This window comes from Mycteria americana, chromosome 2, assembly GCF_035582795.1.
Source record: "Mycteria americana isolate JAX WOST 10 ecotype Jacksonville Zoo and Gardens chromosome 2, USCA_MyAme_1.0, whole genome shotgun sequence".
In the NCBI taxonomy this organism is placed as follows: Eukaryota; Metazoa; Chordata; class Aves; order Ciconiiformes; family Ciconiidae; genus Mycteria; species Mycteria americana.
In genome coordinates this window covers 52,808,712-52,826,603 of record NC_134366.1, presented here as the reverse complement: position 1 = coordinate 52,826,603, position 17,892 = coordinate 52,808,712, and the positions used below count along the sequence as shown (strand labels likewise).

The 17,892-nt window shown below is 38.6% G+C and overlaps 1 protein-coding gene across 26 annotated transcripts in view; it reads right to left on the bottom strand.

The window, feature by feature from the left end:
• ARPP21 (cAMP regulated phosphoprotein 21) overlaps positions 1 to 17,892 on the bottom strand; it is a 205,695-nt gene that overhangs the window by 89,194 nt on the left and 98,609 nt on the right. For 18 of the 26 annotated variants that reach the window (XM_075493425.1, XM_075493428.1, XM_075493422.1 and 15 more), the window contains 8 exons: positions 16,471 to 16,676; positions 16,040 to 16,081; positions 15,597 to 15,638; positions 14,613 to 14,702; positions 10,303 to 10,453; positions 8,993 to 9,071; positions 7,609 to 7,668; positions 6,564 to 6,704 (listed from right to left, as the gene is read on the bottom strand). In XM_075493425.1, coding sequence (XP_075349540.1) covers positions 6,564 to 6,704; positions 7,609 to 7,668; positions 8,993 to 9,071; positions 10,303 to 10,453; positions 14,613 to 14,702; positions 15,597 to 15,638; positions 16,040 to 16,081; positions 16,471 to 16,638 — 773 coding nt within the window. In that variant the 5' untranslated portion in view covers positions 16,639 to 16,676. The remainder of the gene's footprint in view (positions 1 to 6,563; positions 6,705 to 7,608; positions 7,669 to 8,992; positions 9,072 to 10,302; positions 10,454 to 14,612; positions 14,703 to 15,596; positions 15,639 to 16,039; positions 16,082 to 16,470; positions 16,677 to 17,892) is intronic. The other 8 variants (XM_075493432.1, XM_075493433.1, XM_075493434.1 and 5 more) reach the window with 2 other exon arrangements.

The window sequence follows — 17,892 nt, the reverse complement described above, 5'->3', positions numbered from 1 at the left end:
AACCTCAAATAATGCATTTAGCGGAACAGTGGCAACTTTATGTCTGAAACATGCCTGTAGCATAATATTAAGATATTGCTAAAATCCCTAGCAGTTATTAACATATGTACACCCTGAATTACTTCTCCAATCACCACGTGACTGGATAAAAGAAAGGCAATTCCTCCACGTCAGGTGGCTTCCTCCTGCGATAAAAAGCCGCGGCATTGCAGTTCACGAGGAGGCTCAGGCCGCTGCTGGAGGCAGACATTTCCTGAACCTCAACACAAAACACATAATTCCCCTTAATGCTTTTCTGAAGCGTTTCTTAGGAAGTTCCCCACTCCTTCTCAGATGTGAAGGCCTTCCCCTGCTCGGCACGCAGGGATCCGCTGCCCAGCTCTGGGCTGCAGCGGGAAAGGGAAGAAAGAAGCCAAAGGCTAAAACCTAAGCATCGCAGCAATGACTACTGGGACACCGGGCTCCTGCATCCTAAACGTGATTACTGTTGCACTGAAAAAAGTTTTTTCTAATCACGTTCCTCATTTAACCCCAGACCGAAATAAACAGATTATTTTTGTACGAAAAACTCAAGAAATAAAATCCATGAAAACCAACATAATTTGTTACTTCAAAGCTACATATGTTTATGTAGCTACATATGCTCATAGTTATTATTATACGTTATTGCTTTATTATGTTCTTACTAAATCCTTAGTTGCATAATGTATTAGTTCAGCTTAAACTGGAACAAAATGTTTCAGACAATTACAGTGTTATTTCTCAGTTATACAGGTTTTTTCCATTTTAGTTGCATACATCTAGTACACGTCCTTATATTTCTCTACACATTTGTAACATATGGCACTGGTAAACTGATTGGGCAACAGCAATTGTAAACCAGAGGGAAACTATAGATATCCTCAGTTTCTGCTTATTTCTTAGTAGTCAAGGAACAACTATTCTGTAGTGAAGACAGGAAAGAGGTAACTACAATAGGAAACAGAGGAATGGAGCGGACTCCATAGTGTCTTGAAGAAAAGTAATGCAAGACTCCAAGGAAAAAAAAAAAAAAAACCACCCAGAAATAATGGTGTTCACATATGTTTTCCTACATCATATGGCTCATAAAAGTGATTCTGCTCTCGTGAGATCATTACTCTGTGTACATATATGATAATCAAGGATAGCATAAGGTGCTTAAAAGCAGATGTAATACCATACAGCAAACCATTTGCCAGGTAACTATTCTATATTACAATGGGGGCGGAGAGGGGTAGAACACAAAACTGTGCTTCAAACTCTCTGGCAAACATTGAATTGCTTTGATTGAGATTCGACAAAAAAAAAAAAAAAAAAGAAAAAATGCATTCAGGTACACAGTTGTAACTTCTACCATATACCTAATTAAAAAAGAGCTGTTACCAATTGCATGTGGAATACGTTCCATCTTTCCCATCAGCAAACAACTGCTCAAAGAAATTGAAGTCATTTCCACTGAGCAACCGTGAATACCTTATTCAGTCAAGGGGAAAGGCATACTTTTCTGCATGCTTGAAAGGCTGTAACATTTGGCATCTCAAGGAAGTCTTCTTGGCACTTCAGGCTATGGTAAAAAAAAAATTTCTAGAAACTATTCCTCATTGAAATTGCCAATGTTCAGTGAATGCCATTTTACTGACAAGTCTGTAAGATCCTGTACCAAAGTTCAGATCCTTATCTTACGATGGTGAAATTGGCACAGTGCACCTCTACTACCATAGATGTTATCTACAACGAGATCACTCAGCGTACACACAACAGAAACCTAAGGAGAATGTTTCTTCTCTGTGTGACTCAAACCACCCTTACACAGAGGAGACAGAATAACAGAGATTGTACATCATAACTATGAAGGTCTTGTAGGTTATTCAAAGTATATACTGTACAGTATGTCTCCTGCTGATACAGTTCAACCCTACACTATAAGGAACCCCTGTAATACACATAACATCTTATTATTGCCCAAAGTTTTTGATGCATCTCAAAGGCACCAAAAAAACCTTCCAACTGGGCCAATATTATATTAGCATTTACATACTAACAGAGTAAGAAGAAAACCAAATATTACAAGGATCATAACTCATGATGCTCTTGAAAAAAGATTAGTCATAACTGAAGATGTGAGTATTGGTATAAAGTTCATAATAGGTATATTACACCCTCAGAATGTATGAAAGTGTCTAAATACAAGCATTATATATCATAAGCACTCCACCTTCTCAATTCTGACGAGCCCTGCCACTCACACTTAAATAAAAATGTACATTAATGCATGTGTAGGCTGTGGTACAGACATACTTGTCACACGGGTGATGATCTCAACCAAATGAAAACCCTTTTCATTTACCAAGCACACCAAACACACTTCCCCTACATTTCTCCACCTATCTACAGATAATCAAATGAATGAATCTGATTGAACTGATATGTGTAATAATATGAAGAGTTCTGCAAAAAGCTCTTAAGTACGTCCAGTTGTTTGATAGGAATTATGAGGAATATACAGAATAGGTGGCACATACGCATTTTTTTTTTTGCTCCAGTTTGGGATGCCTCAATTCCAAACTTCTGTTTATATCATATTTCACTGTCTTAAGTTCCCCGTACACTTCAGCATATCTTTAGATAGATGACAGGCAGACACAGATGACAGACAAATATACATTACAATGGTGACACAAGAGCAGTTTCATACTGAACAAAGCAGACTTCCAATTTTAAGTAGTATTTGAGCTCTTTGACTATAAAACCAATACAACAACAACAAACCTTCCCTCATTTTCTGATCAGCTTCTCATGTATACTGCTAAGAATAAGATTTTAAAAGTTGGACAATTTAGTTAGGCAGGACTTCGTAAGATATGAGACCATGAAAAATGATATTTATTTTTCGAAGATAATTTGTCTTTAAAATCCATTATTCTGTAATGAGAGCTAGAGTACAGAGACTTAACTTTATGAAGGTTAACAAACATTTGGGTAGCTGAGGTCATCTCTCTGTATTTTAAAATTTCATTTCATAAAAGAAGCTTCAAGAACACTATGACTTGTTCATATTCCAATAAAATTAAGGAAAAAAAGCACCTGACATTACACTCCTCATCATAAATAGTCTTCAGATTGCAAAACTGTCATTATGGTCTGACTGTATTTTTCAGAGAGACTTCACTGAGAGTTCACTAAAGCTCCAGGATTGCAATCTCGGAGAGATTCAAGTCCTAGTGCATTTTTACCATCATCTTCCCCTCTCCGTAAAGCAGCACAGTTGACCAGACAAGCCACAGCCCTCCTTCCAGCTGCAACCTCTTCAATAAGCACTTTCTCAAATTCCAAGCCCTCAAAAAGCAGCTATTTTTTTATAGGCACAGGCATGCAGAAGTGGATATATGTTGCCTTAAGATGGCCAATTGGCGAAAGAAACTAAATGCCCTCATCCACTCCATTCATACCCTAGTTCCTTGCTTGACAGACCCTACTCCGTACCACGGCACCTCTAAGGTAGCATTGTTGCCAGATTTTCCCAACCAGCCCATTCATCTCAAAGCCATTAACTCTCCTGACACTTGTGCCTCCAAGCACCTGCGGGCAGTGAGAATGAGAGGTCTCTGCTAAACAGAATAAATGCACTTCACTGCCCGGAGCCAGGGAACAACTCATCGCCTGCAAGCGTGAGCAGAGATGTGACACAAACCCTCACTCAGCCAGAGAAAGAAGCCACACAGTGCTTATTCAAGCCCACATGGCAACTCCGCAGAGTCATATGCTCTTCCCAAACAGACGCACACACACACACGCAGAAGTAACAGCCAGTGCAGAATCTATGAATTCTTCAGTATGCAAGAACATTCTTCCCTCTCCATAATATGCAGCTAAAGTACTTTGGAAACCATATGCCATAAAGAGAAAATTTATTGTCAAAATGCAAATCTTCAGAATATCTGTCTATGGGGCCTCTCCATAAATTCACATAAAACTATCAAGGCTCAGGCTTACAGCACAGCATAACCAAGTTGAATAGCGTTTCAGCCGCTCTCCAGATTCTCCGGTATTCTGGATGCTGTCCAAGTAGTAATTAATAGAGTCAACACATTCCCAGTATTTAGTGTTGATTCCGAACTGCACAAAATTGTCTCCTCTGAGAGTACTGAAATGCAGAACACATGAAATCACATCGGACACTTTCGGATGTGGAACTTACACAATATTTGCTGTGAATAATAAAATCTCATCTGCCCTTATTCAAGCTGGATAATAACAATCTATTTTCTGTCAGAGCCAGGGACGTTTTAAAAAAAAAAAAACATGCCATCTCCTCCAGTTATTATGAAAAGAGCGAGCTACTTCTACAAAGCTTTATTTTACAGCAGTATCAAAATAATGTAAATAACACACTGGAAGCACCATGATGCCATATGCGCTTCGTATAATCCAGTTACCTACCATCAAATCACTGCAGAAGGGAAAAAACCTGCAGTTTGGGTGGTGCTTACAAAACAGCTGTACTCACAGTCAACAGAGGGGCAAAGCCCTGTGTTTATTTCTGGAAGATGTACACAGGAATGGTGTCAGAACCAATTTGTCTGGCTCTGTGCCTCACCTCCAGCTTGCAAGACCACAGCTGAAAGGGTCATTCGATCTGTTATACCCCTGCAATGTCCTGCCTGCTGAGCTTGCCCACAAGGATGCCAGTCCATGCCTGGTAAACAGCCTTTCTTGCTCATTCCCACCATGCAAGAAGCCGCAGCTTCACCAGAGCACTCGGATGAAGTTTTGACTGTTGAAGACAACTTCAGTGTCCCCTCCAGAAGCACTGTGCAAGCATTTCCAGCAGTGCTTCCAGTGCTACCCAGCTCTGCGATGTACAGCCACACAACCAAGCAAGGCATTATCAGATATTGATGTGATATTCTCACATTATCAAGTCAACCAGGAGAAGGCAATGCTGTGAGGAAAGATCGGTAACGGTGCACTACAGAGGTGACACGGATGCTAAGGGAAAAGGGAGAACTGTAAAGAGAGAGGAGTGCCTAAAAAGCATTCAAATATGATTGATTGTGTTTTGTTTAAGAGGAGACTAATGTTTTTTTTTTTTCCTCATTTACAGCTCAAAAAGAACACCAGTTTGCTGCATACCCAACTTTTTCTTATTCATACCCAAACATAGCCCTTGCACAGGGGCAGGTATTACCAGACCCTTAGGCTAAGCCTTAGCAGCCTGAGTGTTAGTTTTATCAAGCTACGGTAATTCTCTTGACTTCTGAAAATCAGACTGTTAGTGCACGCTTTATTCAAACCTTTAAAAACATTAATGTCTAAGTGTTGTTTTACAGATGCCCGAGTATCTCAGGGATAGCCCATGAAAAGCATCTAAAATAAATTGTCCGTGATCTTAAATTTACTTCACATACGGCAGATTTTTAGGGCTCAGTGAAATAACAAATACCAATGTGTTTGGCTCAGGTTTTGATCTTGCAAAATTAGGTAGTCCCTCTAGCCTTTTACAGGAGAAGCTAATAACATTAAAAAAAAAAAATACTCTCTGCAACTGCATCTAAGTAAATCACCTAACTACTGGATATGTAAATGAAATAAATGCTTTTATTTCTCCTACTAATTGAATTTAGACACTGAATACAGGAAGTACACAATTTTCAAATAGGGCTTTCTTGTTCCAATACCAGATACCAAGCCTTCATTACCCAGTTGTAATTACTTCCTCTTCATTATGTAGTTTATAGGTAAAGAGGGGGAAGGCGGCTACTGTTCCATGATGGTTAGTACACACATGGCGCCGGGCAGCACAAGTGCTGCTGATTAGGCAAGGACACATGACTGCATCTTTGCTGAATTAACCAAGGAACTTCAAATCGAGCTTTTGCTAGCTTTATACAGGTTCATGGAGGAGAGCATAAAGCATGCCAGCACAAGTTTAACCTACCAGGAATTTTGCAATGCATTTGAAGCATCAGAACAAATTTATAACCCACAAAAACTCTGTGGTCAAACGATGAGATTTGAAGAGAAAAGAAAGTGGAACCAGGAGGGGAGAAGAGGAGGAAAAGGGAATGAATGGTGGCAGGTGGTGGAGGGGAACCAACTCCTAAATAATCAGGTTGGGTAGAAAATGACTCTTGAAGCAGGGAGAGCCAGAACAAGGGAAGAGGCAACCTTCTAAATAACATTTGGGTTATTTAGGAATATAGCCGTATGATATCAGGTGACACGTAAAGCAACGAGCTCATTTCTGTAGCAAAGTGGTGGCACTAAGGAGTCAGGGAAAGTAACATTCCAAGATACTGTGTTAAGTTTCTTGCAAGAGACAAACTGGGTTGATTTCTCCTTATGCATCTTTAGATCCTTAAATAACCTCACGATGCGAGCCCTGTCCTGCCCTCCCACCCTAGAAAGCGATAAACAGCACTCACTCTTGCTACAAAAATAAAATTAAAAAATTAAAAAAAAAAAAGTATGCCACGCAGTCATGGTACAAACCAGCTCTTGTGAAAGGGAACAAGGAAAAGCACAACAGTGTTGTTACTTACATTCTTGTATTGCTGGTCTTGTTGATAATTACAGATTTTCCAGTCTGATCCACATTGTGATCCATTCCAAAGTAAGCTGCCACTCTGTGCACTAACATCCTCTGATACGACGACATCTGAGGGAACTTTTTATAGTGATTACTGGAAAAAAAAGAAAACAAAATTGCATTGATAATTACATTGCCCTCTAAGCTATAATTAAATTAAAATAGCAATACATTTGATAATTCAGTGGACAGAAATTTAACTGAAAACTTCTCCTTTGTGCATTTACATATAAATGTTTGCTACAAGAAGGCAGAAAAAAGAAAGGAATTTCTTTTAGAGTTTCTAACAAGCACATTTCCACGTGCTACATTGGGACAAACAAAGCTCACGCTTAATGGCATCTACTGAGTATTCTGTATATTGGGAAGAACTTGTCCCCCGACCCCGCACACACACTCACGCTCCCTGCACAAACGATCTTGCAGATTTGCTGAGATACTGGCAACAGCTTTCTGCCTTTCTCCCAAAGGTCAGATGCAGGGCGATGCTGGAAAAGATCTAGTTTGTCAAATACTCCTTTTTTCTCCCTTACTGACAAAATGCTTATTTCCCATCAGCATAATTTCTTCCTCTGCTGCTATTCTGACTCTCTGTTTTTTAAAGCTGCAGAAACATTTTATTATAAAGAGCACATGGTAGCAAGAATCCCCCACGCAAGTTCAGTTTTCTTTTCCAATGCGTTAGGATAACATAGCATACAGGAAGACCCGTGAGGTAGCATATTTGATCATCTTCTGCACTGAAAGCTTTAATTATATTTTTGGACCTAAATGAGCAGAGCCAGTGCAATTACGATGCAACAAAAAGCAAAAGGTTTTCATTTACATTTACTGTATTTTAAGCAGTACCACCATGTGTCAGGAAATAAAAGCCTGATCTTGCGGTGCGCCAGTAACACTGCTCAGGAGCACTGTGGTCCATATGAGCAGACCCCTCACGCAGCTCACGTTGCTATGCACACACGTGACTTAATAACCAAGTGTGGAACCCGACTTACTTGTTGTCACTAATAAAATCAATAATTTCCTGCTCCATTTTCAGGAGTATCATTCTGTCCCTGTCAAAAAGAAAGGCAAGGATTTGTAGCATCAACTACCAACAGACATTTCAGATGAAAAAAAACGAATATATCAATGTTTGTAAGGCAACTGTGCAAGCATTGTCAGCCATCTTGATTAAAAATGAAACGTGCTTTGCCCTGGCGCATCTGGAGAAGATTGCAGCCTGCTTTGCTGCACTTTCGCTGACATACGTGATAGATTTAGCTCTTCGTTGAGCTCAACTGTGGTCTGAGAGTGCTTCCAGCCACACCAGGCTGTGATCAACGCCTTGCATTGAAGGACTCTGACTGCTATGGATAGCTTTGGTCCTTTTCCACCCTTTTTTTGATGGAAAATGAGATTTCAAGCTAACCTAGCTCTTTCATGAGAAGAGATGCTGCCCACAGAAATTTTCAACATTTTGTCCGAGACATATCTTCCATGAGGCATTGATCTGCAGGCGAGAAGACTGGGCACATCTCATCTAGTTAGAGAGCACAATGGAGATCAATGCCTTTGAACTATGGCTCCCAGGAGGCAATGCTGCACCATTTCTCAGTCAAAATGCTCTGGTTTCAACTGGAAGGTCTCAGATGTTCCTTCCCACCCCCCACCCGCCAAAAATACTCAAAAATTTCCCCAGCATATTTCCACACATACATTTTTTTCTAAGCTTGACGGAGTCCATCACTCCTTAATTCTTTTGAACATTCTCATTTTGTGCAGATAAAACAATTCAAGGACCTTCCATCATCTATACAAGAGGTTATGCAAGCTGTTAGGTACCCATTATTCACAGTTCTCCTATAACTGCAGAATTACATGGTACCTATTTAACAGATTCAATTGAAATGAACGTTGAAAATCACAATGTATAAAAACATTACAGATCCTTCCTCAGACATTTAGAGGCAAATTTAAGGATGAGATAAGCTTGTCGCTCCAAATGAAAACTATGGGAATATAGAGAGCAGAATTTGGCACTATGCACAGGATTTTAATTGTGTACAGCATTGCCAAAAGGAAGCTACTTTATATTAATATATAAATCTCCAACTGCAGTGGTTATAATATATTACTGCCAACATTATGTAGAGCTATATGCAGGTAAGGACAAAGACCAGATGTTGCTGAAAGTGAAAATTAAGCAATAGGTGACTGGATGAGGGAGTAGAAGTTGGTGACTTTTTATAGCTTTTTCCTCAGTTAACAGCCTACCTCCTTTACATTTTCCCTCATAACCATCTCTAGAATTAATAAAACACAGTGTACAGTTACGGGAAATCGAAGACCGCCAGCTTTAATTTCAGGAGTGCCAGCTCTAATGCAAAAAATACCTACCTGGGGTTATTCTTTAATGTGTTAATGAGAAACTCATGCAAATCTATGCCTGTTGAGTCTGTATACTCTTGACTGCAATCTGAAAAATAAAAACAAACACCCCCCCCAATCATCTATTTCAATTCAACAGTTACAATTAAGCTATGCTATAAATCAAAATCCATTTTCCAGCAACAGTCTGAAAGAAAATGTTCATTTGGAGTCCAGCCAAGAAAGATCTATGCTCGGAAGCATCAGGTGGACATTCACAGTTCCACTGAGAACGTAGCACCAAAACTAGACACTGACAGAAACTGCTGGCCATTTGAAAAATCACAGGAAACATTCAATGCCACTCAAGACCCTGCCAAGTTCTTCCTTTAAACTACTAAATAGAATTTTAAAAAATGGGAAAAAAAAAAAAATTTTATTCATCAATGTCTCTTTGCATCACTTAATATATACTGTACACAGAGCAAATGAGGCATCGTGCCAGTGGGAATTCTATTTGCATTAACAGACTGAAATCCAGTGACGCCCAAGAGTGGGCGGGTAATAGGGATGCGTGACAGTAGTCAGAATTAATTTTTCAGCATTGCTATATCGCCTGACTCAAAAGTACACACAGATCCTCAAGCTGGCGTGAACTGTGAGAGCTCCATTGAAGCCAACTGGCAATTCACACCAGCTGCGGATCCACACCCAGGTAGGCAATGATTATTTTTGAGAGATTACACTGCAACTTTATACCATGGATTAATAAAAAGATTTTTTTAAAAATACCAAATTTAGATAAAAGATCTTTTCTGAAGAAGTCTTCGTAGGTGATAATAGTAGATTGCAATGCAGGTTAAAGGTCATGGATGGATTTCCTTACAGCATTTAAGAGAAATTCTCCATGAGACAGGAGCAATAGTGAAGAGGATTACTCTCTACTGCCTACATTGCACAGTGACATGCCAATATATTATCATTAATGGAGAAAAAAAGTGTGTTAGAGTCTTACAGTTACCTTATATAATCACACATATATTTACACATGTATGTGTTTATACCAACAACGGTTAAGTATTCAGAAGAGTGATTTTACATTAAAGAAAATTAATACCCTCTTATACCAAACCTCAGTTTGGAAGGTTTCTTCACTTTCAAAGCCCAATGTTTGTATGAATAACACTCTCATGCATACACATTTCAGGTTCTGAATTTTCTCAATGTATGAAAACGCTTCTATTGTGTATTTATACACAAATAAAGAAATGCATGCTTATAAAAACATACAATGCTTTTTATAACAGTAATTGTAGCAATTTAAATATTTTTAAGTTCACCTTTAGATAACATTCTGATCTTGTTTTTTTCACTGTTTTTATCTTTTTCTTTATTTTTATCCTTCTCTTTTTCTTTCTCGGAGTCATCTTTACTAGATTTATCTTCTTCTTGCAAGCTAGGAAAACTTGAAAGCTGTAGTTGGATTGATTCCTGTTGGGAAAAAGAGAAAGATAAATTTAGAGCCAGATCCAGTAAGCTTCCCATGACTTCCAGTCTGCAGAGATTTGCGTTAAACTATGTGTAGCTAGAAAAGCTGAAGCCAGATACATTTCTTTCCTATTTGAAAAATGATTTTTTTCCAGGAGAATAATGACATCTTGGAGGCCAAATTCTAGTGGTAAGTGTATTTCTTCCCTAATATTTGAATACTATAAAGTTTTAGTCTACCTATATTAAAGGCACTGTATTATTCTACACTTTGGTAATTCTCACTTAAGACTTATTAGAACAGTGAAATACATTATATGGGCTTTAAGTAATTCTATAATTTCATCAGTACTACACATGTTAAGTGATGATCAATGGGTAGATGTCTGAAAAAATGTAACTTTTTTTCCCCCTCACTAAAAAATCCTGCAGGTTCATATGAACTGTTTTGCACGTGTAAGCGCAGTATCAGCTAGACTGAACTTTCAGGCTCTGATAGTAGAAGAGTGCCAGCAAATTATAAACTCAGTGGTATACAAGAGGGCTTACTAACTTATCAGGTACTTCCTATTTAAAGACATATGCAAACACGCCTTTTGCAAAAGGGGTGAAATGTGCACTGCGATTTTCAAACAAGTTGTGGTAAGTGAACTTCTCCAGGGCATCTCAAGTTTTATCCTCAAAAATTCAGTATTTCAGAGACTATGAGTCCCTTTGAAAGCATGCTTCAGCTTTAAAAACTTAATTAAAACTGAGAATTCAAGCTGGTTTGCATTTTCTGATTTGCTTTAAGGAACTTGTTATTTTCCACTTACAACATTACTTTATATTGGCTTTGTTTTAACAAAACACAAAGCGTTTTCTTTTGAAGTTACCATGGCATAATTTATATATTTCAAGAAATACCAATCTGGTTGGACAAAACTGAAGGAAGCATACTTCTGTGTTCATATTCTTTTGAAGAAAAAACGGCCAAAATAATATTATGTGCTTAAGCAGTGTAAAAATGCACATTTGAACTCAGCTGTCACAAAACTAGCTGGTAATGCAGTTTTCTTTTATTAAAGAGAGTCCTACAGGCCTGATAATTTTTTGGCATCATGTTAATGAAAACCAAATTCACCAATACTGGAGAATCAGAGTTTCTTGAATGCTAGGAAATTCTTTTCCTTCACAATTTTTCAAAAGAATATTAGCATACCAAAAGATCAATACGAAACTTTAAAGTAAGGGGTGTTTTGTTTTGGTCTTTTTTTTTTTTTTTTTTTTTTTTTAAGTAACCAGACCATTATGAATTCAAAAGATGCTTTCAATAATTATTGCAAATTTTATGTTTCTGAATTTTTTTAAAGAACTACAAATCAGCCGCCACAACACATGTAAGACAAGATCCTAACAGAACAAGATATCAGCATAAACATGCCACAGTAAGACAGAAATTGGGTAATTTCTCAGCTTTATCATTATCGACTTTTTGTGAAGTTCGAATGTGGCACAAAAGACTTGAGATGAAGAGCACTGTAAAAGAGAAGCAAAGCCCTAGAGCCAAAATTTAACCTGAACTACCGTCTGTAATCCCTACTTCTGTTAGTTTTGGCTGACAGTATTAGCCAAAAACTAAGCATATACAGAGGGAAAGACTGGGAACTCCTGGTCATTTGAGGTAAGGATACATAGAAAAATGTTTGCTAACCTGCTCAGTTTCACTCGGAGGACTAACGTTATGCCGGCTTTCTTTCACTTCAAATGGCAGTTCAATTTCTCATTCAAACAACAAAAACTTTGGATCCAAAGACCCCGAAGGGTGACCGATTCCCTACACTACCCAGAGCTGCGCTCTGCCGCTAGCTTTTCAAAACAGGAGAAAAATGTAGCTGGCCATGCTGTTCCCAGGATATTAACCCTAACCTGCACAGCGGCTGTTAAAATGCGCTTATGAAAAGCAACAGACTTTACACATAAGCACACATATGAACATACAGTAGATACTGTGTTACATGTAACATAATACTTATATATTTGCACTAGAAGAAACACACAAAAGGGCTGTAGAGTCGTGAAAGCAAGCTACTGTATATTTTCTTAGATTTTTATTGATTTTTCTCAATAATAAAATACAATGTTAATAAATACATTGATACAAGGTAAGTATAGTGAACAACAAAATAAAAGTTTAAATTGCAATAATACACTTCTTGGTCAATAGTATAACATTAAAGGCAACATTCCTTTTAAGTAAGGACATAGTGAACCATCAGGTAAGCGTTCAAGATCAAGTAATACAGGTAAACAAGTTTTTTCCCTATACAGGAAAATGAAGGCAAGTATTCAAATATAAATACAAACATCAAGTCTGCAGTACAATCCATACTCAGTAGTTCTGGCAATGTACCATACATTCTCTGGTAATTAATTCCCTGTGCTTTGTAAACCATTAAGACAAAATAGTAATTTAAAGAAAAAAAAAAAAATCCAAACTGAAAAGTAAGCTTTTTCGCCTCTAAAGTGAAAGCAAGGCAATTTGGTTGGCACAAAACTTCCTGTATCCTTCAGCCAGCCCAAGGAGGAGCCTGCGGGTCCAGCTTTCCATGGCAAAGCTGAGCTGCGTTCATTAGTGAAAGGTCAGCGACAGCAGAAGTGCAACTCCTATCTAATTAATTACACCAAGCCAATTGTGTCTTTAGGAAATGGATGCTGGGGTCCAGGGAGGCATTTTATCTCCCATACACGTTTCAATATGGTCAAAGAAATCTTTGCCATGGCTGGTCACAGTCAGTTAAGACCAGAGGCTGTGTGTAACAGGAACCTCTCCTCTGCCTGGTGTCAGGGTGCAATCGGGACAGAGATTTTACCTCAAAACCTGCCAGCCTCTCGGACATTTAATACAGGTCCTGTGCAGTACATTATAAACTACCATGCGATGCTTAATACAATCTCTTTATATTATTCTCCTTTTCATTCTCCATTAAACAATAGAAAATACAAATGAAAGCAGAACAAAAGCCACGCATCTTGAGTAACGCAAGTTAAGCGGAAAGCGTATACCTACAACAGAACAACTGATAAAATAACCTGCCCATCTACTGCATAAAGCATCATTGTAGAGCAGTAGAACATGTAGACGTCCCCCTGCTAAACAACCTGGTTTTTGGTCTTAAAAAAAAAAAAAAAAAAAACAACAAAACAAAACATTAGAAAAATAGAAAAACCTCCACTCCATACTTATGAGCTAGGAGGAGAGCTGGATTTGTTTCATTTCAAGTCAATAGAGGAAATGGTGAGAAAGTACACTTAAATGTGATTTTTTGTTTTTGTGCTAGGCTCACAAGAAGTCACTTGCTCAAGCTCTCTCAATTGCTGATCTCATTTGCACATAAACATCTCACAAATTATAGGCAGTGCTCATGATATTTTGGTTTTGGTTTTTTTTTTTAAGCCTTGCTCTTACCAGGCAAGCAAAGAAGAGTATTTAAGGTTTTTACTTTTGCTTTTTGGGGTATTTTTTGAAGTTAGTCTACAAAGACTGCCACCAGTGTTATTGTCAGAGGCAAGCGGTGCAGGGGACAGAACTCTACCAGCTGCTGGGAATACAACACTACCAGTACAGATAAACTAAAATACACGCTTTTCGATACTGGAAAATCTACACCAAGAGTTTAGAAAACGAATGCCATTCAGTAGGAGGCATCCTTGGCTCTACTCAGGTATTTTAGAGAGCAAAGGACCTGTGAATTTTATGTGAAGGGGGACACTGATATGAACTGGAGTCTCAGAGGAACCAGAAACCAGAGCATATTCATAACTGTATCTGGTGCAGCCTCAAAAGAGATAGCCTTAGAGAAAAGAACATATTAATATTCTTTTTGGTCGTTACTATGTTTTTTAATTTTAAAATCTGAATTCTTTTGAATTCTTTTCCATTTGCTGAAATTTTCAGGGGGTCTGGAAAAAAAAGCAAACAACACCCTGTGATATAGTGTAAAACTAATATTTCAAAATAAAGTTCGCGCTAAACCAGATAACTTCATAAAAACGTTTTCATTGTCAGATGTAATTTTTCCCCCCCAAGAAAGACATTGTTAAATGCCCAGTTAAGTAACATAATCATGCAACTGAACACGGAGGTCAACCATGCAGCTAACAGCAATGATTGCAAGTGTACCTGATTATCATGAATATTTTCCGCTCCCGGGCGAGGGGATGACTCTTCACACACAGCAAGACTCCGGACGAGTTTTCCTTTAGCTCCTGACTGAATAAGACAGAGAGAAAACAGAACAGAGAACACTACTACTGACCCCAAGTCACATAAGCTGCACACATGGGCTGTCCCTAAATATTCCAAATAACTACTACCCACCCAGCCAGCAAAACTGTATCTGCCTGTGATGCAGGCAGAAAAGGATTCTAAGCAATGAGCCATTTGCCACACAGGGGAGGTGGTAGGTTTCTTTTTGCTTTTAATCATTTCTGCTACATTTCACTCACTTCCACCAAAAATCATAACAGCAAAGAATAGATAATCCAATAGCGAAGGTAATTTAACATAAAGTTAACCTCAAAGGTTCCTTCTGTCATTTGTTTTTGGGGTTGGTTGGTTTGTTTGGGTTCCCCCCCCCCCCCTTCTTCTAGTAATATTATAGCCAAGGAACACAGACAATAAAACGTGCAAGGTCTATGGATCTGCACTTGGAAAGTTAAAAAAAGGGTTTGGGGTTTTTTTTTGTTCCTAGAAGCTCCTTTACCCCCTCCCCTCCCCCCCCTTAGGGAGCTAGTCAGTCTCTGCTTCTTTATGTCAAGATTAGTCCATTAAAATAAAATTAAAACAAAAACGTTAATTACTAAAGCAAAAGGAACGAGCTTTTTCCTTCCCCAGTGGCACACACAAGCACGCAGAGAGCCCAGCAGCATAAAAGTATGATGGATAAATAAAGGGAAGCCTGACACATTTCATCTAGAGGAAGTCCTCTGCCTTTGTGCAACAAGATTATGGGGTAAGGAGGAGGAAACAACCCCACACAAACAAAAAAAAACCCCAACCACCACACAAGTGATGAAAGGCCATCATTTCAGTTGCAGACAGACATTTGATTGAAATTCTTTATCCTACCATGGCATGCAATTCCAAACAGAGATGGACCTTTACCTTGGATCTCTTTTTCTGCTGGTTCTGATTTGCACCTCGTTTCTAGGTATAGCAAAAAAGAGAAGCAGTTATCACTTCAGTGGAAAATACACATGACAAGAGCATTACCAATAAATAAAGAGACTAAATCACTTCTAAATGATATTTTAATCAGTTGCTGACTGCAAAAACAACTTCCCCAAACCCAGTCTGGAAAGCAGGGAAAACCACGAATCATCTCTGCTCACTTTATTCATTTTAAGAACAGGTATAAACAACAAAAACACACTGCACAGTGTTCTGTAATTTTGCATATAATAAAAATGTAAGAAAAGGCATACTTAAGTAAATGCTCCCCCTCTCCAAATTCCTCTTAAATTGTAGTCTCCCCCTTTATTTTTATATTCGATTGAGCAAAAAGGATTAAAACCCCCTCATCCGATAAAGTCTTCTTATCAAATTACCTTCTTAGGCTTTGCATAACAACTTTTTGTTGGCAGTAACACCTACAAACCAAACCACACATTAAGTAATTATTCATTAGTATTACCTGTAAATTCATGAGATCAAGGTAGTTTTCTAAATCCCCAAAGAGGGAAAACAGTCAAATATTTCACCCAGCTTTAACACAGACGTCTAGGAATTAACTTCTCAGAAAAATTAATAACATGGACAGCAGCCTAAAGAGCTTGAAAGGTATAACAAATAACAGCATTTATTTTATAGGGAGATAAAAGGACCCAAAATAAATAAAAAAAATTAAAAAAACAGAAACAGTCTCAAAATTACGAGAGAAAAAACAGGAGAAGCATAGGCAATGAAAGAGATCATAGAAATGGAAAGGCAATGGTAACACATTGATATTTAACATGCCCATTCACTATTCCCATCTTACCTGCAGCTCTGTCTTGGCATCGCTGAGCTTCTCTTCCTTCTCCTCTACTTCCAAGCTTTCAGATTTATTAAGGATACAGTTGTCCGGGTTTGCTTCGGAGATGGCAGTCTCCTGCTCTTTCGCAGCTTCCTCTGCTGTCTCCTGGCTCAATTTACCTTGCTCAGACATTCTTCCAGACAGAAATTAAAATAACAAGATTTGGTGACCTGAAAGGTCAAGATATCACGACACAAACACACACACACACAAAAAAAAAAAACACTGGGGGTGAATTTTTATTTATTTATTTTTAATTCCCAAGTAAGTAATTTCATTTCCTTTGATAAACAAACCAAAATATGCAGCTCAGGAGTGGAAAGCTATGTATGTCCCAGCTGAAGAGATGTACCGAATTGACAACATTGGATAACAGAAGAATTGCGTCAGGTTAAACAAGCAGAGCTCCGATCTACAGAGTCTTGCTGGAGAGCAGATTTCAGGTAAGGGAATATCAAGCCTTTCCCTTGCGACTGCCCAGCCCTGTCTCTCCCAGCCCAGCCGCGGGCGTGCAGAGGTGCAGGCAGAGGTGCAGGCAGGGACGGTGAGGGACTCTCTGCTACAGAGCTCCGCGGCACCAGTCAGGAAGGACCCATTCAGACTTCCAGGTCTCTAGCACCTCAGTGCTCCCCTCCTCTAGATTCCCGCCCCCCCCCCCCCCCATCTTTTTTTGTTTCTTTTTAAATAAAAGAAGAATAGCCAAACAAAACAAAAAAAGAAATAAAAACCAAGCATGAGCAACAACACTGGTTTTGGCACCCAACCATGGTTTTTGTACATAGCAGAAGCCCATAGTGCCCGCTACCAGTTTAAAAAAATACATATATATTTGAAGAAGCAATAATTCAATATAACTATGAAATCTAAATTTGGCAATAAAACTCTCAGGGTCAACGTTTTCAGGCATCAAACTGACAGCTCCATTATTAAAATCATAAGCCTCTTCCCAAACCCCATGTCACTCTCCAGCACTATGAAAATCCTACAGGAAGCCCTTGGCAGGTATTTCTAATAAAGATATCTTAACTGAACTGCATTTACTCTCAGCTCACAATGGGTTGTTGTACAGAAGCTTTAAAGGCTTTTCAAAGTTAAAGCCTATTATTATATTCTCTCTCCTTCCCCCCCCCCGTCCCCCCCCCCCCCCAGCTCCCTCTTGAAGCCTCCCCCACTGATCAATTGTCAAATGAGACTCATGAATAATTTAACTTTTCTTTCCCCATCCATTTGGCTTAAGAAGTATCTTCAGGAAAAACAACTGCAGTTGAGAAAGGGAGTTATTTCAGAAAGGGTCTTTTGCAATACCTTGCCACTTCTCAACAATGAGACAGCGGCTATTAAGCAAAACCACGCTTCGCCATGTTTCTTTTTACTTACTATTTACTT